Source organism: Zea mays, chromosome 4 (assembly GCF_902167145.1).
Source record: "Zea mays cultivar B73 chromosome 4, Zm-B73-REFERENCE-NAM-5.0, whole genome shotgun sequence".
Taxonomy (NCBI): domain Eukaryota; kingdom Viridiplantae; phylum Streptophyta; class Magnoliopsida; order Poales; family Poaceae; genus Zea; species Zea mays.
Genome location: NC_050099.1, coordinates 16,189,673 through 16,212,122, shown reverse-complemented (window position 1 = coordinate 16,212,122; position 22,450 = coordinate 16,189,673). Strand labels below are relative to the sequence as shown.

Sequence of the window (22,450 nt, the reverse complement as noted above, 5' to 3'; positions counted from 1 at the left end):
ACTGTTTCTAACACTTAGACAAATATATTAGTACACAAAACCAATGTACTAAGACTTAGAAACATACCTTTGTTGAAGATTTGCACTTTGTTCATCCATGGGCATTGATTTACATTTAAGCACTTGTGTTGGCACTTAATCACCAAAATACTTAGAAATGGCCCAAAGGCACATTTCCCTTTCAATCTCCCCTTTTTGGTGATTTATGCCAACACCACATAAAGCAACTAGAACAAGTGCAAAATCACTTCAAATAAAAACTCAAATTGGTTTTGATTCAATTTTGGCATATATGGATCATCCTTTGCCACCACTTGGTTTGTTTTTGCAAATCAGACTCAAATCTCTATCTCTAAGTCAAACACACATGTTGAAGCATAAAGAGAGTCATTCCAAAAGAGATTGATCAAAGATTTCAAAAACTCCCCCTATTTCCCATAATTAATACTTCTCCCCACAAGAAGCCAACTTTTGAACATAGAGACAATAAGAGACAATAAAAGCTTTTGACAAAACAAAAACTCTATTCTACTATTTTCAAAATTTCTCAAGTGGTAGCTGATCCATTTATCACTTTGGCCTTTATTTTCTCCCCCTTTGGCATCAAGCACCAAAACGGGATCAATCTTGGCCCCTTAACCCCATTGCCTCACAAAAATCTTCAATTAAGATCAAATGGCAATAAGAGTTCATGAGATGAACTTGGAATTAGTTACCCTCTCATCGGAGTGCAGTGGAAGTCTTTCATGGTCCAAGTCCACCTTTTCCCTTTCAATTCTCCTTCGAGACTAAGTCAAACAAACTCAAGCATATGGTTAGTCTCAAAGGGTCAAGTTGTAACACATCTCCCCCTAAAACTGTGCATCACTTTGCAACGGACTTGTGAGGTCCAGGGAGTGTTTGTACAACTTGAGCACCACAATAAACAACAAAATGCAAAATGAACATGATCAAAGGCATAAACACATGTATGCTACAATTCAATCCAAGATTCGCGAATCTAAGACATTTAGCTCACTACGCAGCCTGCAAAAGGTCTTCTCATCTAGAGGCTTAGTGAAGATATCGGCTAGCTGGTTCTCGGTGCTAACATGAAACACTTCGATATCTCCCTTTTGCTGGTGGTCTCTCAAAAAGTGATGCCGGATGTCTATGTGCTTTGTGCGGCTGTGTTCAACAGGATTTTCCGCCATGCGGATAGCACTCTCATTATCACATAGGAGTGGGACTTTGCTCAGATTGTAGCCAAAGTCCCGGAGGGTTTGCCTCATCCAAAGTAGTTGCGCGCAACACTGACCTGCGGCAACGTACTCGGCCTCAGCGGTGGATAGGGCAACGGATGTCTGTTTCTTAGAGTTCCATGACACCAGGGACCTTCCTAAGAATTGGCACGTCCCCGATGTACTCTTCCTATCGACCTTACATCCAGCATAGTCGGAGTCTGAGTATCCAACTAAGTCAAAGGTAGACCCCTTTGGATACCAGAGCCCGAAGCAAGGCGTAGCAACCAAATATCTAAGAATTCGCTTCACCGCCACTAAGTGACATTCCTTAGGATCGGATTGAAATCTAGCACACATGCATACGCTAAGCATAATATCCGGTCTACTAGCACATAAGTAAAGCAAAGAACCTATCATTGACCGGTATGCTTTTTGATCAACAGACTTACCTCCTTTGTTGAGGTCGGTGTGTCCGTCGGTCCCCATCGGAGTCTTTGCGGGCTTGGCGTCCTTCATCCCAAACCGCTTTAGCAGATCTTGCGTGTACTTCGTTTGTGAGATGAAGGTGCCGTCCTTGAGTTGCTTCACTTGGAACCCAAGGAAGTAGTTCAACTCGCCCATCATCGACATCTCGAATTTCTGCGTCATCACCCTGCTAAACTCTTCACAAGACTTTTGGTTAGTAGAACCAAATATTATGTCATCGACATAAATTTGGCACACAAACAAATCACCATCACAAGTCTTGGTAAAAAGAGTTGGATCGGCTTTCCCAACCTTGAAAGCATTAGCAATTAAGAAATCTCTAAGGCATTCATACCATGCTCTTGGGGCTTGCTTAAGTCCATAGAGCGCCTTAGAGAGCTTACACACATGGTCGGGGTACCGTTCATCCTCGAAGCCAGGGGGTTGCTCCACGTACACCTCCTCCTTGATTGGCCCGTTGAGGAAAGCGCTCTTCACATCCATTTGGAACAACCTGAAAGAATGGTGAGCGGCATATGCTAGCAAGATACGAATTGATTCTAGCCTAGCCACAGGAGCAAAAGTCTCCTCGAAATCCAAACCTGCGACTTGGGCATAACCTTTTGCCACAAGTCGAGCCTTGTTTCTCGTCACCACCCCGTGCTCGTCTTGTTTGTTGCGGAACACCCACTTGGTTCCCACAACATTTTGCTTGGGACGAGGCACCAGTGTCCAAACTTCATTGCGCTTGAAGTTGTTTAACTCCTCTTGCATGGCCAACACCCAATCCGGATCTAGCAAGGCCTCTTCTACCCTGAAAGGCTCAATAGAAGAGACAAAGGAGTAATGTTCACAAAAATTAACTAATCGAGATCGAGTAGTTACTCCCTTGCTAATGTCACCCAGAATTTGATCGACGGGATGATCCCTTTGAATCATCGCTCGAACTTGGGTTGGAGGTGCCGGTTGCGCTTCTTCCTCCATCACTTGCTCATCTTGCGCTCCCCCTTGACCAAGTGCCTCCACTTGAGGTACCTGTTCGTCATCTTCGGTTGGGGGATGCACCATAGTTGAGGAAGAAGGTTGATCTTGCTCTTCTTGTTCCTGTGGTCGCACATCACCAATCGCCATGGTTCGTATAGCGGCCGTCGGAACATCTTCTTCATCTACATCATCAAGATCAACAACTTGCTCTCTTGGAGAGCCATTAGTCTCATCAAATACAACGTCGCTAGAGACTTCAATCAAACCCGATGATTTGTTGAAGACTCTATACGCCTTTGTATTTGAGTCATAACCTAACAAAAACCCTTCTACAGCTTTGGGAGCAAACTTAGAATTTCTACCCTTCTTCACTAGAATGTAGCATTTACTCCCAAATACACGAAAGTACGATACATTGGGTTTGTTACCGGTTAGTAGCTCATACGACGTCTTCTTGAGGAGGCGATGAAGGTAGACCCTGTTGATGGCGTGGCAAGCAGTGTTAACGGCTTCCGTCCAAAAGCACTCGGGGGTCTTGAACTCTCCTAGCATCGTCCTCGCCATATCGATGAGCGTCCTGTTCTTCCTCTCTACCACACCATTTTGTTGTGGTGTGTAGGGAGCGGAGAACTCGTGCTTGATCCCCTCTTCTTCAAGGAACTCCTCCACTTGAAGGTTCTTGAACTCGGATCCGTTGTCGCTCCTTATCTTCTTCACTTTGAGCTCAAACTCATTTTGAGCTCTCCTGAGGAAGCGTTTGAGAGTCCCTTGGGTTTCGGACTTTTCCTGCAAAAAGAACACCCAAGTGAAGCGGGAAAAGTCATCAACAATAACTAAACCATACTTACTTCCTCCTATGCTCAGATAGGCGACGGGTCCAAAAAGGTCCATATGCAGCATCTCCAAGGGTCTTGATGTCGTCATCACATTTTTGGTGTGATGAGAGCCTCCCACCTGTTTCCCTGCTTGACAAGCTGCACAAGGTCTATCTTTTTCGAATTGAACATTAGTTAGTCCTATCACGTGTTCTCCCTTTAGAAGTTTGTGAAGATTCTTCATCCCCACATGTGCCAAGCGGCGATGCCACAGCCAGCCCATGCAAGTCTTAGCCATTAAGCATGCATCTAGACCGGCCTCTTCTTTTGCAAAATCTACTAAATAAAGTTTGCCGTCTAATACACCCTTAAAAGCTAGTGAACCATCACTTCTTCTAAAGACAGACACATCTACATTAGTGAATAGACAATTATACCCCATGCTGCACAATTGACTAACAGATAGTAAATTGTAACCAAGAGACTCTACTAAAAACACATTGGAAATAGAATGCTCATTGGAAATTGCAATTTTACCTAACCCTTTTACCTTGCCTTGATTCCCATCACCGAATATGATTGAATCTTGGGAATCTTTATTCTTGACGTAGGAGGTGAACATTTTCTTCTCCCCCGTCATATGGTTTGTGCATCCGCTGTCGATAATCCAGCTTGAACCCCCGGATGCATAAACCTGCAAGGCAAATTTAGGCTTGGGTCTTAGGTACCCAACTCATGTTGGGTCCTACAAGGTTAGCACAAATCTTCTTAGGGACCCAAATGCAAGTTTTATCACCTTTGCATTTAGCCCCTAACTTCCTAGCAATTATCTTTCTATTCTTTCTACAAATTGCAAAGGAAGCATTCAAAGCATGATATATTGTAGAAAATTCATTTACTACTTTCCTAGGAGCATTATGAACAACATTCCTTCTAGGCTCATGATGAATAGCATTTCTTTTAGGAACAACATTTCTCCTAGTAACATTTCTATCATACACATTAGAGGAACTAGGAGCAAACATGGCATGAGAATCATGAACATATGAATCAAAAGCATCATGACTTACATTTCTAGTTTGTCTTCTTTCATGATACAAAAAGGCATGGTTCCTCTTAGCACTAGTAGCCATAGGGGCCTTCCCTTTCTCCTTGGCGGGAATGGGAGCCTTATGGCTTGTTAAGTTCTTGGCTTCCCTCTTGAAGCCAAGTCCATCCTTAATTGAGGGGTGTCTACCAACCGTGTAGGCATCCCTAGCAAATTTTAGTTTTTCAAAATCACTTTTGCTAGTCTTAAGTTGAGCATTAAGACTAGCCACTTCATCACTTAATTTTGAAATGGAAACTAAGTGTTCACTACAGGCATTAATATCAGCATCCTTGCACCTAGTGCAAATTTCAACATGTTCAACACAAGAGTTGGATTTATTTGCTACTTCTAATTTAGCATTCAAATCATTGTTGACACCTTTCAAAGTAGAAATGGTTTCATGACAAGTAGATAGTTCAAAAGAAAGCATTTCATTTCTTTTAACTTCTAAAGCATAGGATTTTTGTGCCTCAACAAATTTATCATGCTCTTCATACAACAAATCCTCTTGCTTTTCTAAAAGTATATTCTTTTCATTCAAGGCATCAATTAATTCATTAATTTTGTCTATCTTAGATCTATCTAAGCCCTTGAACAAACATGAATAATCTACTTCATCCTCATCACTAGATTCATCCTCACTTGAAGAAGCATAGGTAGAGTTGCGAGCACATACCTTCTTCTCCCTTGCCATAAGGCATGTGTGACGCTCGTTGGGGAAGAGGGTTGATTTGTTGAAGGCGGTGGCGGCGAGTCCTTCATTGTCGGAGTCGGACGAGGAGCAATCCGAGTCCCACTCCTTGCCTAGATGCGCCTCGCCTTTTGCCTTCTTATAATGCTTCTTCTTTTCCCTCTTGTTTCCCTTTTCCTGGTCACTTTCATTATCAGGACAGTTAGCAATAAAATGACCAAGCTTACCGCATTTGAAGCATGATCGCTTCCCCTTGGTCTTAGTCTTGCTCGGCTGTCCATTGCGACCCTTTAGCACCGTCTTGAATCTCTTGATAATGAGGGCCATTTCTTCTTCATTAAGACCGGCCGCCTCAATTTGCGCCACCTTGCTAGGTAGCGACTCCTTGCTCCTTGTTGCCTTTAGAGCAATGGGTTGAGACTCGTGGAGTGGACCATTCAACGCGTCGTCGACGTATCTTGCCTCCTTGATCATCATCCGCCCGCTCACGAATTTTCCAAGTACTTCTTCGGGCGTCATCATCGTGTACCTGGGATTCTCACGAATATTGTTCACGAGATGAGGATCAAGAACGGTAAATGACCTGAGCATTAGGCGGACGACGTCGTGATCCGTCCAACGCGTGCTTCCGTAGCTCCTTATCTTGTTGACAAGGGTCTTGAGCCGGTTGTATGTTTGAGTTGGCTCCTCGCCCCTTATCATCGCGAACCGTCCAAGCTCGCCCTCCACCAACTCCATTTTGGTGAGCAAGGTAGCGTCATTTCCCTCATGAGAGATCTTGAGGGTATCCCAGATTTGCTTGGCGTTATCCAAGCCACTTACTTTATTATATTCATCCCTGCACAATGAGGCTAGAAGAACAGTAGTAGCTTGTGCATTCTTGTGGATTTGCTCATTAATGAATATAGGACTATCCGAACTATTAAAGTGCATTCCACTATCTACAATCTCCCATATGCTAGGATGGAGAGAGAATAGGTGACTACGCATTTTGTGGCTCCAAAATCCGTAGTCCTCCCCATCAAAGTGTGGGGGCTTGCCGAGTGGAATAGAAAGCAAATGTGAATTTGAACTTTGCGGAATACGAGAGTAGTCAAAAGAAAAGTTAGAATTAACCGGTTTCCTTTGTTTGTCGTGGTCGTCGTCCTTTTGGGAAGAAGAGGACTCATCACTGTCGTAGTAGACGATCTCCTTGATGCGTCTTGTCTTCTTCTTCTTCCCATCTCTTCGCTTGTGGCCCGAGCCCGAGTCATTGGACTTGTCATCCCTTGGCTCGTTGACGAAGGACTCCTTCTCCTTGTCGTTGATCACAATTCCCTTTCCCTTAGGATCCATCTCTTCGGGCGGCTAGTCCCTTTCTTGAAGAGAACGGCTTTGATACCAATTGAGAGCACCTAGAGGGGGGGGGTGAATAGGTGATCCTGTAAAACTTCAATACTTAAGCCACAAAACTTGATTAGGCGTTAGCACAAGTATGGCCAAGTGGCTAGAGAGGAGTCAAAACACAATAACCACAAGAAAGCAATCACAGAGTTGACACGGTGGTTATCCCGTGGTTCGGCCAAGTACAAAACTTGCCTACTCCACGTTGTGGCGTCCCAACGGACGAGAGTTGCACTCAACTCCTCTCAAGTGATCCAATGATCAACTTGAATACCACGGTGTTTTCCTTTCCTTTGATCTTTTCCCGTTTGCGAGGAACCTCCACAACTTGGAGTCTCTCGCCCTTACAATTGAGTTCACAAAGAAGTACAGAGTAAGGTGGGAATGAGCAACGCACACAAGACTCGAAAATCAGAGCAACAACACGCACACAAGTCGCAACAAGAGCTCGCAACGCAACACAAAGAGTTCACAACTCCACAAGAGCTCTATATGCTATCACAATGAAACGAATGCGTGAGATTGATGTCTTGGTGCTTAGAAGAGTTGTAGGAATGCTTGGTGTGCTCCTCCATGCGCCTAGGGGTCCCTTTTATAGCCCCAAGGCAGCTAGGAGCCGTTGGGAACAAATCTGGAAGGCCATCTTTGCCTTCTGTCTCGTGGCGCACCGGACAGTCCGGTGCACACCGGACACTGTCCGGTGCCCGATTTGTTTCCTTAAACAGCGCATCCGACCGTTGCTGTCAGAGTCAGATCTGCGCACCGTTGGCGCACCGGACATGTCCGGTGCACACCGGACAGTCCGGTGCTTCCTTCCGACCGTTGGCTCGGCCACGTGTCGCGCGCCGATCGCGCGGCCGACCGTTGGCCCGGCCGACCGTTGGCTCACTGGACAGTCCGGTGCACACCGGACAGTCCGGTGAATTTTAGCCGAAGTCGCCGGAGAAAAACCCGAGAGCGGCCTCTTCGGCTGGGGCAGCCTGGCGCACCGGACACTGTCCGGTGCACCACCGGACACTGTCCGGTGCACCACCGGACAGTCCGGTGCCCCAGACCGAAACAGCCTCTTGGCTGTACACAGCCAAGTCTTCTCTTCTCTTCTTCTAACTGTTTCTAACACTTAGACAAATATATTAGTACACAAAACCAATGTACTAAGACTTAGAAACATACCTTTGTTGAAGATTTGCACTTTGTTCATCCATGGGCATTGATTTACATTTAAGCACTTGTGTTGGCACTTAATCACCAAAATACTTAGAAATGGCCCAAAGGCACATTTCCCTTTCAGTGGTCCGTCCATCGCGTGCTTCCATAGCTCCTTATTTTGTTGACGAGGGTCTTGAGCCTGTTGTATGTTTGGGTTGGCTCCTCCCCTCTGATTATTGCGAACCTTCCTAGTTCGCCTTCCACCAACTCCATCTTGGTGAGCATGGTGACGTCGTTCCCCTCATGTGAGATCTTGAGGGTGTCCCAAATCTGCTTGGCGTTGTCCAAGCCGCTCACTTTATGGTACTCATCCATGCACAATGAGGCTAACAACACAGTAGTAGCTTGTGCATTTTTATGAATTTGTTCATTGATGAACAAGGGACTATCCGTGCTATCAAATTGCATTCCATTTTCTACTATCTCTCATATACTTGGATGGAGAGAAAACAAGTGACTACACATTTTGTGACTCCAAAATCCGTAGTCCTCTCCATCAAAGTGTGGAGGTTTGCCAAGAGGAATGGAAAGCAAATGTGCATTTGAACTATGCGGAATACGAGAGTAATCAAAAGAAAAGTTCGAGTTAACCGTCTTCTTTTTCTCGTAGTCGTTGTCGTCGTTGTCCTTTTGGGAAGAAGAGGACTCGTCGCTGTCGTCGTAGTAGATGATCTTCTTGATGCGCCTCTTCTTCTTCCCGTCCTTCTTCTTATGACTTGAGCCCGAGTCAGTGGGCTTGTCGTCTTTCGTCTCATTGATGAAGGACTCCTTCTCCTTGTCATTGATCACTATCCCCTTTCCCTTAGGATCCATCCCTTCGGGCGATTAGTCCCTTTCTTGAAGAGAATGACTCTGATACCAATTGAGAGCACCTAGAGGGGGGGGGTGAATAGGTGATCCTGTAAAAACTTGAAACTTAATGCCACAAAACTTGATTAGGAGTTAGCACAATAAAGCCAAGTGGCTAGAGAGGAGTTCTTGCAAAACACAGAGAGGCACAGTGGTTTATCCCGTGGTTCGGCCAAGTCCAACACTTGCCTACTCCACGTTGTGGCGTCCCAACGGACGAGGGTTGCACTCAACCCCTCTCAAGCGGTCCAAAGACCCACTTGAATACCACGGTGTTTTGCTTTGTTTCACTATATCCTGTTTGTGAGGAATCTCCACAACTTGGAGCCTCTCGCCCTTACAATTTGATGTTCACAAAGAAGCACGGAAGTAAGGTTGGGATGACCAACGCACACAAGACACAAAATCAGAGCACAAATACGCACACAAGTCACAACTCGAGCTCACAACACAACCCGAAGAGTTCTCTACTCAAATGGAGCTCTAGTTGCTATCACAAGGAATCAAATGCGCGGAATTGGAGCCTTGATGCTTAGGAATGCTTAGAGAATGCTTGGTGTGCTCCTCCATGCGCCTAGGGGTCCCTTTTATAGCCCCAAGGCAGCTAGGAGCCGTTGAGAGCATTCCAGGAAGGCAATTCTTGCCTTCTGTAGCCTGGCGCACCGGACATTGTCCGGTGCAGATTTCTTTCCTCTTCTGGTGCAGCCGACCGTTGGAGACTTGGAGCCGTTGGCGCACCGAACACTGTCCGGTGCACACCGGACAGTCCGGTGCCCCCTTCAGACCGTTGGCCCGGCCACGCGTCACGCGCGGATTGCGCGGTCGACCGTTGGCTCACCGGACAGTCCGGTGCCTCACCGGACAGTCCGGTGAATTATAGACGTACGCTGTTGACTTGGTTCCCGAGAGCGGCGACTTCGCCGCAGCCGACTCACCGGACACTGTCCGGTGCACCACCGGACAGTCCGGTGATTTATAGCCGTACGCCGCCGTCGAGACCCGAGAGCAGCCTTTTCACCAGAGCCAGTCTGGCGCACCGGACACTGTCTGGTGCACCACCGGACAGTCTGGTGCACCCAGACTGAGCAAAGTCTTGGCTGCTCGAGCCAAGTCTTTTCCAATTGAATTTTCTCTAATTCCAGCACTTAGACAAATATGTTAGTACACAAAAACCAATGTACTAAGTCTAGAATCATACCTTTGCATTGATTTGCATTTTGTCCACCATTTGGCATAGTTTAATACTTAAGTACTTGTGTTGGACACTAAATCACCAAAATACTTAGAAATGGCCCAAGGGCACATTTCCCTTTCAGTGACCCTGACGCCGTCTGCCGATGGATTGGACAGGACACATTAAATGTTGAGAGGGCGCGTCGCCCGTCAGCGTGGTGGCAGGCGGCACATCCTTTCCGCAATAAATGCAAAGAATGCACGGCCGTATGGGCCTTGCGTCAGGCTCGACCCATTGGCTTATGTCACGCGCCACAAGCCACGCGGCTGCGGCGGGTCTCCGCTTGAGCGGGGTGTAGGGCAAGGCCTGGGCACGTGTCGGCACCGGACCCTTGCCTGTGTCGGGGTCCTCTCCGTCCCGGGACCTTGCTAAGGTCCGGACCTCACTCGGGGGGCCTGGGACACGGGGGGGTTCGGCATGCCTTCTTGGGAGTTTAGGACCTGTACGTACAGGGGTCCGGTGTTCCTCTGCGGAGGTCCGGACCCGATAGTGCTTCCTGGGATGTATTATCCTTCCTCGCCACGTAGTGCCCTTAGGCTTGCCCATGTGGTGGGGTCGGGTGCCGCTCTCCGTGTGACCTGGAGGTGTCGTACGGGTGTAGCGTCTTCACACTATAGAAGAGGATACCCCTGTTTTAAGGTACCGACACATTCCTATTAAATTTCTGGGTTCTAAGAGAGTCCTAAAAGTGTAAATGGCATACGAATCTACTAAAAAAGAATAAGAAAAATACGGCAATCACGTTAATACCATTGTCCAGTGAGTGTAAATGCATTTTGGAATCCACAGTCGAATTGAGCAATACCTAATCTGGAGAGCCAAATGCAAAGAATGAGCAAAGCCTGCTAGTACTTTGTTTGTGCATGGCTGGCCTTTTTTCTCTCTCTCTGGTGGTAGAGCAAACGAGAGGGAGAGGCTGGTGTCGTCATTTACAGAACAACAACAAAAAGAAACCGCCTAGCTACTTTATTACCGTTAGTAAGCGAACAAAAATGTACAGCGTCAACCTTTGGTGCGTTGCTAATCTGACAACAAAAAATCATGGGACACTTTTCTTTACAGCACAATATGTAGCAAATACTAGTACATAGTTTTGTCCGGATTTGAGCGCGCACTTTACGAGAATCTCGACTCGCCCTTGATGCGCTTCCATTTCGGCCACCGAATAGAAGTTGAGAATCTATCGGATCTCACCTCCCATATTGAAATGTTACTATGCTCCCAGTCCCCGTGACTTCCCTGCTCGCTTCTCTGTGTTTCTGCGCGTAAAGAATTTCGGTAATCCAAGAACAGAAGAACACTTTATTCGGACTATTTAGTTTCTGCTCGATGAGATTTGATGTTGATTGGCGACTATATGTCTATATATACTATGTATAATAATGGTTAACACGATATTGATGGATCGTCTATTAGGACATGTACAACCCTATTTAATTTTGTCCGGATCGCTCTCAATCCATATGGATTTGGTGGTTTAAATTCAAAGAAAGTCAAATTTCTTAATTTTTTCCAATTTCATCTAATCCATGTGTAATGGAAATAACTGAACAAGATCTTAATATATGATTTTTGGTTGGTTTTAGAGGTTAACCGAAAAAATATAAGAGACTAGCTTCAACTAGAAAAATAGAAGAGCATGTATCTACATGACTCTATAATTTCTGAATTATATTTATGATCTGGAGGCTCAAAGTTATATTATATAGTTTTTTAGCTGCTTTTTATACTTAAAAAATCGATCAAGAGCTCAGAGTTGTACCTACCTCGCTGTCTATGCATGATTAGCTGTCACACACAAGCTGCATCAGCCATCAGGATCAGGTCTCGTGATTCACGAGTTGTGAATCGTGATCGATCCGTATATGCTCGCACGTGAACAGTCAACGACAATATACCTTCTTGTAAAAAAAAAAACAACCCGATAATGTACTATGGGTCTGTTTGGTTGGGCTGTGGCTGTGAAAAAAGTTGCTGTGGGCTGTGAGCTGTGGAAAAAACTGCTGTAGGCTGTGAGTTGTTAAAAAGCTAAAAACTGTTTGATGGAAACCACTAAAAGTCGTTAAAAGTTCTTCGATATATGTTTTCACAGTTTCATCCAAAAGCCACTAAAAGCAGGTCCAGGGGTGCTTTCAGTTTTGCACTGCGAGAAAGTCAGCTTTTAGAAAAAGCTGCTTCCTAAATCCAACCCTTTGGTTGGCTTTTGGCTTTTAGGGGGCAAAAGCCAAAGCCAAAAGCTAAACCAAACACACCCTATATCCACCTTGAAAAGTTAACCATTCAAGGAACCGCATCTTTGTATAAAACACCGTATTTAATTTGACCCTATACTACATATGATGTTGATGTTCACCACGATACTCTCACTGAACTGGTCTATATCTACAAATTACAATCGAGTGGGTAGTATACGGATATATACTTCGCGAATCCATAACTACGAAACAAAACCCAACTCATATTTGTAACCATAAACGTTCGTAGGTATGGATCTGTATTCATACCCGTACCCGCCGGGTATGCACTATCCGGCAGATACCAGTTACCTCCGTCCACTACAACTTTAGCATTCAACACCAAACAACAATTTATCACATTCCAAAAATTATCATTCTAACAGTATGAAATGATAATTTCAACACCAAACAACACGCCATGAATAAAAATTGAAAAATGATAATTTAGGATAATATATTAAATCTGGATGGTCCACATGTTAGATATCCATCAGATAATAGGTGTGGATACTGGATATCCATACCCGTGAAAAAATATCCGCGGATACCTTATTATATCCATAACCGTACCCGTAGATAAAAAATTCCACCATACCCAATCCAATGGATAATGATCCATGATTATTTAATCATACCCGTACACATTGCCATCTCTGTCCTACCGCATCAAATATTTGAATATCAATTGCAAATATTCAATATAGATTTAATTATATTTAATAAATTTGTCTCGTTTGTTTGTACAATTAGTTTTATAAGTACATACTATTATATATATATTATTTAAACATTCATACGAAGTAAACCAAACACCCCCCGCCCCCACGTCGCGCGGCTAATCAGAGGCCGTGGGCATGTCACATCCGTGACGTGGAGTCCCGCGATTGGCCCAGGCCCCGCCCATGTACGTGGCCGCCCGCCACCGTGTACCCGGCGGCGCGTTTAGGAGTTAGGACCGACCGCCCACTGTTTAGCCCCCTTAACTTTTATCAATTACATCCTAAAAAAACAGGCAACGCGGTCTTTTCCTACCCACCGTCTTTAGCGCCTCTTAATGACGCGATTATTCAAGCTATTCGCGATAACCACAGGGACCCAACTGCAAACGTGGCCTGCAAATATCTCGTGACCTGCGCGGGCGGAGGGGACCCGCAGCCCAGGCCCTGGTGGACCCGGGGCGCCAGTCCCAGTCCAGTCCCTCACTGTGGACTCCTCGCGTGCCCCGCCGCCCTTAAATCCCCCGGCAGCAGCGTGCTGCCTCGTGTCTCACCCCTCCGGACGAAATCTGACCCGGGCCACACTCCGCTGCTCCGCCATGGCGATCCGCTCCAAGGCCTGGATCTCGCTGTTGCTCGCGCTGGCCGTCGCGCTCTCCGCCCGGGCGGAGGAGGAGCCCGCCGCCGCCGCGGAGGGCGAGGCCGTGCTCACCCTCGACGTCGACAGCTTCGACGAGGCCGTCGCCAAGCACCCCTTCATGGTCGTCGAGTTCTACGCCCCCTGGTGAGCCCCCAGCTTGACCGATTCTTCTAGCAGTACGGGTAGATCTCGGATCGGGGATTAGGCTGTGGGTATGGAGTGATGCGTGGGCGTTCTTTTCAGATGCTGGACTTGTGCTCGGGTTGTTTTTTTTTCATGTTGTTACGCGGCGTCTGGTGTCTAATTCGCACTGATTTGGTCGCTGTTCTTCGCGTGGATTTGTTTTTGTTTACTGTTCTCTCACGCGCGCGGCAGCTCGAAGTTCCAGGCCAAGACTTTAGACGAGTAGTGCTAGCTGTTGTTTTCGTCGATTCCTTGTTTGGTCTGGTTACTCGATGGCTCAAGGGTGATGAATCGTGGGTTTTGTTCGTTTTCTGCGGTTGGTGTGCTTGATTTGACGTCTGTGCGGTGCCTTTTTTTTGTCATGTTTAAGAATCATGTCCGCACTTAACTGTACTCATGTGCTGTTGCTTCTGTGTGACTACTTTTAGGACACACTTACAAGTTTGAACTTCACTGTTGTCTTACACTCTTACTTCTGTGTGATTACTGTTGCTATCGGTAAATCATCTCTATTAGTTAAATTGTTATAGCTAATGTTGTCAAATCGAACCTGCAGGTGTGGGCACTGCAAGAAACTTGCTCCAGAGGTAATGGATCTCCTACTCTGTAATCACTACCTTTACTTACACATGGGTTGTGTTCTGATTGGTTTAATCCCATAAGCTAAACTGTGTTTTCTTTGATGTTTCAGTATGAGAATGCGGCCAAGGCACTTAGCAAGCATGACCCACCGATTGTTCTCGCTAAGGTTGATGCTAACGAGGAGAAGAACAGGCCGCTTGCTACCAAGTACGAGATCCAAGGGTTCCCAACCATCAAGATATTCAGGGACCAGGGGAAGAACATTCAGGAATACAAGGGCCCTAGGGAGGCTGATGGCATTGTGGATTACTTGAAGAAGCAGGTTGGCCCTGCGTCCAAGGAGATCAAGTCACCAGAAGATGCGACGGCCCTTATCGATGACAAGAAGATCTACATTGTAAGCTTCCAATTCAAAGTTTTCACCTGTTTTTATTCAGTAATCACTTAATCTGTATTATGATGATCAGGCCAACTGATTGTACATAATAATTGCAATTTTACAGGTTGGTATCTTCGCTGAATTCAGCGGCACCGAATTTACAAACTTCATGGAGGTCGCAGAGAAGCTGAGGTCTGACTACGACTTTGGCCACACTTTGCATGCCAACCACCTCCCACGTGGTGATGCAGCAGTGGAACGGCCATTGGTCAGGCTGCTGAAGCCATTTGATGAGCTTGTTGTTGACAGCAAGGTTTTACTCACATTCTTTGTTACATTTTGGCTGTAGTTATTGGAGCGCCCATTTATTTCATACTTGTAATTATGCTTACCATCTATGCAAATATCATGTGAGTTTGTCACTAGTGACACAATGCTGTTACATTGTGCAGGATTTTGATGTCGCTGCACTGATGAAGTTTATTGATGCTAGCACCATCCCTAGAGTTGTCACTTTTGACAAGAACCCTGACAACCACCCATACCTCATGAAATTCTTCCAAAGCTCAGCCCCCAAGGTAAACAACATGTCATTTTTTAATAACTTGGCCATTTGTTGGTTAACATGGCCATTTTTATAACTTCAGTTACTACTGGATATCAACTCATTTGATCACAAGCTACCATGCCTGCATCCAACTTGCTTTAGTGTGCCATAATGCTTCGTTTGGATGTTGATGTTGGAGGGCATGTAATTGAATTGGATTCAATACCAAATCAGCCATGGTGTTGAATGGAATGCAAATCCAATTCTATTGTTTGTATGTCTGTGTCATTGTATTGGAGTTTGGAATCTTAGGAAGGGACTCATTTCAATTTTCTGTATTTGTCCTCTTCTTCCACCTTGGCTGATAAGTGACCACTACTCGGGCAACCCCTCACTGCTATTGCCGCACATAGGAGAGTAGTGTTGCCCCTCTTGGATCCACGCGCCCCTCCCGGATCCGTAGCACCGGAGGGGGGGGGGAGGCTGGTGTCCGCTGGCAGAGGGGTGCTAGGCTCACCACGGAGGGGCCCTCATGTGGAGGGAGGCGGGGGAGCAGCCGTGTGGCACGCCGGCGGAGGAAGGGGGAGAAGACACACAACTCGCCGGCGGAGGAGAGGGAAGGGCGGTGCTGACAGAGAGGCGAGGGGACAGGATGAGGATGAATGCACGATTACATAGCGGTGCTTACAGAGAGGCGAGGAGACGGGATGAGGACGAATGCATGATTCCAGTGAATATCGCTCGGTATGGAGGGCATGTGGTCGATTGCCTGATGAATACCGGTTGGCATTGGAGTCCATTTCTAGTTCCGTATTCTAGGACATTCAAACAGCTGGCATACAGGGGTTTCAATGCCCATTCCTAATTCCAAGGCTCAATGCATACATCCGAACGCAGCATAACTGTATTGAATGCAATGCTTGACAATTTGGAGTCTTGAGTCTCTTAATTATGAAGTAGTATATTTCTAGTGCCATCGTTGACCTTTTTGGTTTTGCATAACAACTTGTTCTAGCCATATTTTAATGAAGCTATAATTCTTGTGGGTTGGAAAAGGATGTTTACAGCAGTGTTTCAAAGGCGTCACCTAGGTGTGTCCAGGCGTACCCAGCTCGTCTTGGGAAACAGTGGCGTCTTGGGAAACAGCATTGCACTTGCGAAATGGTTTTAAAATATTCATCACTGACTATTTTCACTGTTCTGTGACACCAAATGATTGGCAGGCTATGCTGTTTTTGAACTTCTCCACCGGACCTTTTGATTCTTTCAAGTCTGCCTACTCTGCTGCCGCGGAGGAATTCAAGGACAAGGAAATCAAGTTCCTTATTGGTGACATCGAAGCCAGCCAGGGTGCCTTCCAGGTTTGATTCTCACTTCCCCTTCTGCGTGATGTCTTTTTAAGGTAGTGTTTGGTTGAGGCCGCTCCGTTCTACTTGGCTCTTCAACCAAACACTACCTAATTTCACATACCAAAACCCTCTATGGTAACCGGTCAAACTGTTGCAATGACAGTACTTTGGCCTGAAAGAGGACCAGACACCCCTTATCCTCATCCAGGATGGTGACTCCAAGAAGTTCTTGAAGGTTCACGTTGAGGCTGACCAGATCGTCGCTTGGTTGAAGGAGTACTTTGTAAGTGCTGGTTGACTTCAATACACTCTTGCGAGTACTTGTTCGGTTTAATTAGTACTATTGTAGAGCTCATTGACCTGTTATATTTGTAGGATGGCAAATTGACGCCGTTCAGGAAGTCTGAGCCTATTCCTGAGGTCAACAATGAGCCTGTTAAGGTGGTTGTCGCTGACAACGTCCACGACTTCGTCTTCAAATCTGGCAAAAATGGTATGTGGCCTGATTATTCTGTTATTTTTCATCAAACAATAAGAATTATTTATGGGAGGCAAAATTTCAACAGAATTGTGTTTAGCATGTAGTTCTTGTCTTCGTCTCAGGGATGGAAGTCTTTTTTTCCCTTTAATAGATTGAAATAGTCTTGATATGTATAACTCTGTTGCAGTCCTTATTGAATTCTATGCCCCCTGGTGCGGACACTGCAAGAAGCTGGCGCCCATCTTGGACGAGGCAGCCACCACTCTCCAGAGCGACGAGGAAGTCGTGATTGCTAAGATGGTCTGTTTCTTCCCCACGAGTCTTGGTCACTATGCAGTATGCACCCACCACCCCCTTTTACAAAACACTAACACCACTTCGTTCCCAGGACGCGACTGCCAATGACGTTCCCAGTGAGTTTGACGTCCAAGGCTACCCGACCTTGTACTTCGTGACCCCGAGCGGGAAGGTGACATCCTACGACAGCGGCAGGACGGCGGACGACATCGTCGACTTCATCAAGAAGAGCAAGGAGACCGCAGGCGCCGCCACCACCACCACCACCCAGGCGCCACCGGCATCCGAGAAGGCAGCCGCCGCCGAGCCCGTCAAGGACGAGCTGTGAGCATCCAAGGTGTGGACGGCTGTGGCTGCGTAAGCATGGGAGGAAAACCTGGCGCTAACGTGCCTCCAACGCCTAGTTTTTGCGGGACCAGAGGGAGAGAGAGAGAGGGACGGAGTTAGAGAGAGAGGGGATCTGCGACGTGTTTTGCTCTGCGGCGGCATGTCTGTGTATCCCATTGAGGTTATGTACACAATTACACCGCGGTCGGTGGGTGTTTTTTAGTTAATTATCACAAGTGACAGTAGAAAGGAACAGATTGTGATGAGGTTGAATGGATGAATAAATCGCTAGTCCGCCCCGCCTCGTTGGATGCGTCAATGAAACAGGCGCTTTTGTGACGTGTCCACCAGCACTAACGCTGGAAGCAAACTCGAACGGAGAATGCGCTTCGGAGCTCGCACATGTAAATTTAAATTCTAAAGAGAGCACAGGGTAGGGTCGTCAATCACTGAATCCTCGTGTCCTTAATGTCTTGCAGTAGGGGATTGGAGCGTTGGAGGGCGATCGGCGAGGCCGCGAGGGATGTGGCTGATCTAAGTGTAGTCTAAAGTCTCCTCAGATCATCTCCAACAGCTCACCGGAGGTCTCCTATAAATCAAGTTTTTTGGAAAAAAACATAAAACATGTCTCCAACATTCTCTTATGATGTGTTTTGGTTTATAAAGTCACTTTATGCTTTATGAGGTGATGCATCATAAGTTCATTTCATCAATTTTGGTGAAATCAACTCATTCTTCAAGTATATACTAATTAGTAGCTTGTGAGGAATGGGTGGTGATGGATCAACCCATTCTATTCCACAAACCAAATAAAAAATGAGGAGTGAGAAAAAGATGGATCACTTAATTCCTCAAACCAAACGCACTCTTAAAGTCCTCCTAACTTTTTCATGACCCTTAAAACTCCCTCATTTATAGCTACAAATAGGGTTTTTTTAGGCTCTCAGAAACAATCTACCGCTTTAAGTGATCTGTTGGGGAAATGATTCAAATCTACCCTCACTAATTTTTTAGATTGTCTCTTAAAACTAATTTTCAGGAGTCATTTTCTGGGAGCTCTTAACTCATAAACATAGGAGACATAAAAATATAGAAAGAATTAAATTTTTCATTCATCTATTATGTTTACTCGTTACACCTATGATGATATTTTTCTCTATTTCTATACTATACTTAAAGCACCAGTTTCAACGGTCGTCGCACGTCATTTTTTACAAATAACCCCTCACAGCTATTTCAAATTAATCTGATGCACGTCTATAGATGCCAAACAACGTCCGACATGGGCTAGATGCACGCGGGCCACAACTATGGCACATGCACGTCATGCCGGCCTGCTAACTGTGTCGGACCAGCCCATTAACCCGTTGATCTATTTAATTAAATCAGCGTAACGACGCCCGACACGGGCTAGATGTACGTGGGCCACAACTATGGCACAGACACGTTATGTCGGCCTACTAACTGTGTCGGGCCAGCCCGTTAGCCCGTCGATCTATTTAATTAAATCAACGTAAAATGTTAAAAAACGGTGCAGAAGGTGGGGTTCGAACCCATGCCCTGATGGAAGAAGCCCGTTAGCCCGTCGATCTATTTAATTAAATCAACATAAAATATTAAAAAACGGTGTAGAAGGTGGGGTTCGAACCCATGCCCTGATGGAAGAAGCCCGTTAGCCCGTCGATCTATTTAATTAAATCAACGTAAAATGTTAAAAACGGTGCAGAAGGTAGTGTTTGAACCCATGCCCTGATGGAAGAAGGGCGGAAGACACTGGGTGAAACTGTCTAACCAGTAAAACATCATGCTAAAATGTTTTTAATATTAAATATAAATTGTATATAGGTATATACGTTTTTTGTAAAATAAAAAAATAATCATGTCGGGCCGGGCTAGCACTACGGGCCGAGACTATAGCTCAAGCACGGCACGACGTTCTTTGCTCTTGCAAGCATTAGGTCGTTTCTGAGACCATATCGGCGCAATGGACTACATGGTGTTTGAGGTTTCTGAATTGGATGAAGCAGCAATGATTTATCACACTAACAGCAAAATGAAAGGTCATTTGTTGGTTTTAAACGTTAGTAATTGCTACGAAGTAGCGTAATTTATATGGAGCGCATTCAGTTTTTATTGATGTCTCACTTTAGCAATCACTCCATATTTTGATCTATTTTTTTTTATAAGTTTGATTTCATGGGACTTATTTTATAATGACTTTAGCAATCACTCCATATTTTGATCTATTTTTTTTATAAGTTTGATTTCATGTGACTTATTTTATAAACTTGATCCGACAAACTTTCTTTTATTTGGTCTTTGTATGATGGAATTATGTCATTTTATAATCTCTGTTTATTCAGTCAATCGTTGTGAACTATCTTCTAATCGCTCACTTCATTGGTCGTGTTGCACCAAGACATATTTGCATGGAGTAAACAATAACATTAGTTAAATCAAAAAATATATTATACAGAGAGCGAAGACAATCAATAAAAAATCTTAAATTTTTTTGATGGATAGTTTACGTGGGTATTGTTGTAAGCCGTCGCAACGCACGGACAACCGACTAGTATAGTGTAAAGTTAGAGTTTAAACTAAACGTGGTTATATGAACCTTTAGAGCCCAATACTGGTTTCTTAACACATTTGTTTCTCCTGCTCTGCTAATATTGTAGATCAGATGCAACTTTCTTTGGCTAGCTTGACCGTCAGCCGTCTCGAGGCATCTATAGATTCAGCAGTAAGATATCTGTTTACTTTTGTTAAAGTGCCTCACTTTCTCGGATGTCGGATCCGTTTTTTCTGCGGGCTCGCTACACTGCTCTAATCCTATGAGCTACAGGCCCATCCGTCTCCACTCCCGAGATACCTAAAAGGAACCTTCTTTTCCTCGGCTATTTCATTTCATGTTAAGAAGATGGAAAACGTCTTTCTCTCTATAATAACAGTGCGTTATGAGGTGTGAAGTGGGGATGATTAAGGTTTTGGATAAGACGATTTTTACGTTTTGGATTTAAATCTTTTTTTATTTCAAAATAGTGAAAAAGTCAAATAAGATGTGTTAAGCTTTTTATCATTCTGGCATCGAGCTATTTTGATGTAGGACCCCCCTAAAGTATCGTCATCGCGGTAGAGTTTAACCACCAAATTTGGGATAGATTGGTGTGGTTCCTCTACGCTTAGGACACCAAAATATCGAACCATGAAGGAGAAAAGGCATGAGAGAAATATTGACTAGTAATAGTGAAGTCCCAATTCTTAACTGGAAGGGATACCAAAGGACTCTGCCCTCCCTCTCTATTTATCCAAGAGATGGGAGAGCAGAGTTTTTTTTTGGTTTTTTTATATTTTCTTTTCATCAAAGAGTTGAACAATGAAGATAGATGGCAAGTGCCTGATCGATTTGATTAGGTCGTGTAGGAACAAGGTTCAAATCATTCGTTCGTTAGGATGCCTCAGCTACATTCATCACTGCACTTCCACTTGACACCTATTTAAACGGCTCGTCTCGCCGCTACCTTATCCTATTTCCATACTTCTGTCGCTCCATCCCTGTATGGGTGGAGAACTTGTCCCTGTCTCGGCTGTGCTACCAGAGGCTCTAGGGAAGTCGGAGGAGAGAGCACTCATCTTGGGGTGGGCCTACTACTTAGATGCTTTCAGCATTTATCCTCTCCACACTTGGCTACCCAACGTTTAAAGTAGGCACAATAACTAGTACACCAGAGGTGCGTACTTCCCGGTCCTCTCGTACTAGGAAAATGTCCTCTCAATGCTCTAACACCCACACCGGATATGGACTGAATTGTCTCACGACGTTCTGAACCTAGCTCACATACCACATTAATGGGTGAACAACCCAACCCTTTGAACCACCTACAGTTCTAGGTGGCGAAGAGCCGACATCGAGGTGCCAAACCTTCCCGTCGATGTGGACTCTTGGGGAAGATCAGCCTGTTATCCCTAGAGTAACTTTTATCCGTTGAGCGACGACCCTTCCACTCGACACCGTAGGATCACTAAAGCCGATTTTCGTCTCTGCTTGACGGGTGAGTCTTGCATTCAAGCTCACTTCTGCCTTTGCACTCGAAGACCAATGTCCGTCTGGTCTGAGGAAACCTTTGCACGCCTTCGTTACCTTTTGGGAGGCCTACACCCCATAGAAATTGTCTACCTGAGACTGTCCCTTTGCCCGCGGGTCTGACCCACCCAAAGTTAGAATCTGAGCTCTTCTAGAGTGGTATCTCACTGATGGCTCGGGTCCCCCGGAAGGGGGCCTTCTTCACCTTCCACCTAAGCTGCGCACGAAAAGCCCAAAGCCAATCCCAGAGAATAGTAAAGCTTCATAGTGTCTTTCTGTCCAGGTGCAGGTAGTCCGCATCTTCACAGACATGTCTATTTCATCGAGCCTCTCTCCGAGACAGTGCCCAGATCATTATGTCTTTCGTATGTGTCGGAACTTACCCGACAAGGAATTTCTCTACCTTAGGACCATTATAGTTACGTCCGCCGTTCACCGGGGCTTCGGTCGCCGGCTTCCCTGTCATCAATTCACCAACTGCCTTGACCTTCCGGCACTAGGTAGGCGTCATCCCTCATACATGGTCTTACGACTTTGCAGAGACCTGTGTTTTTGGTAAACAGTCGCCCAAGCCTGGTCACTGCGCCCCGTTTGGATCCTTGGAATTGAATTCCATTCTTATAACAGTAATTTAGCCACATATCAATTAAGCTAATTTAATTTTATGAAGAATATATTTGTATAC

At 45.4% G+C, this 22,450-nt stretch overlaps 1 protein-coding gene across 1 annotated transcript; it reads left to right on the top strand.

Moving 5' to 3' along the window:
• The first annotated feature begins 13,441 nt into the window (after nucleotides 1-13,441).
• LOC606409 (protein disulfide isomerase) lies at nucleotides 13,442-17,985 on the top strand. Its single transcript, NM_001112284.2, has 10 exons — nucleotides 13,442-13,680; nucleotides 14,276-14,306; nucleotides 14,411-14,698; nucleotides 14,805-14,993; nucleotides 15,133-15,258; nucleotides 16,451-16,588; nucleotides 16,740-16,859; nucleotides 16,952-17,069; nucleotides 17,245-17,357; nucleotides 17,446-17,985. Exons 1-10 carry the CDS (start codon nucleotides 13,496-13,498, stop codon nucleotides 17,680-17,682), a joined length of 1,545 nt encoding a protein of 514 aa, NP_001105754.1. The 5' UTR covers nucleotides 13,442-13,495; the 3' UTR covers nucleotides 17,683-17,985.
• Nucleotides 17,986-22,450: the final 4,465 nt, after the last annotated feature.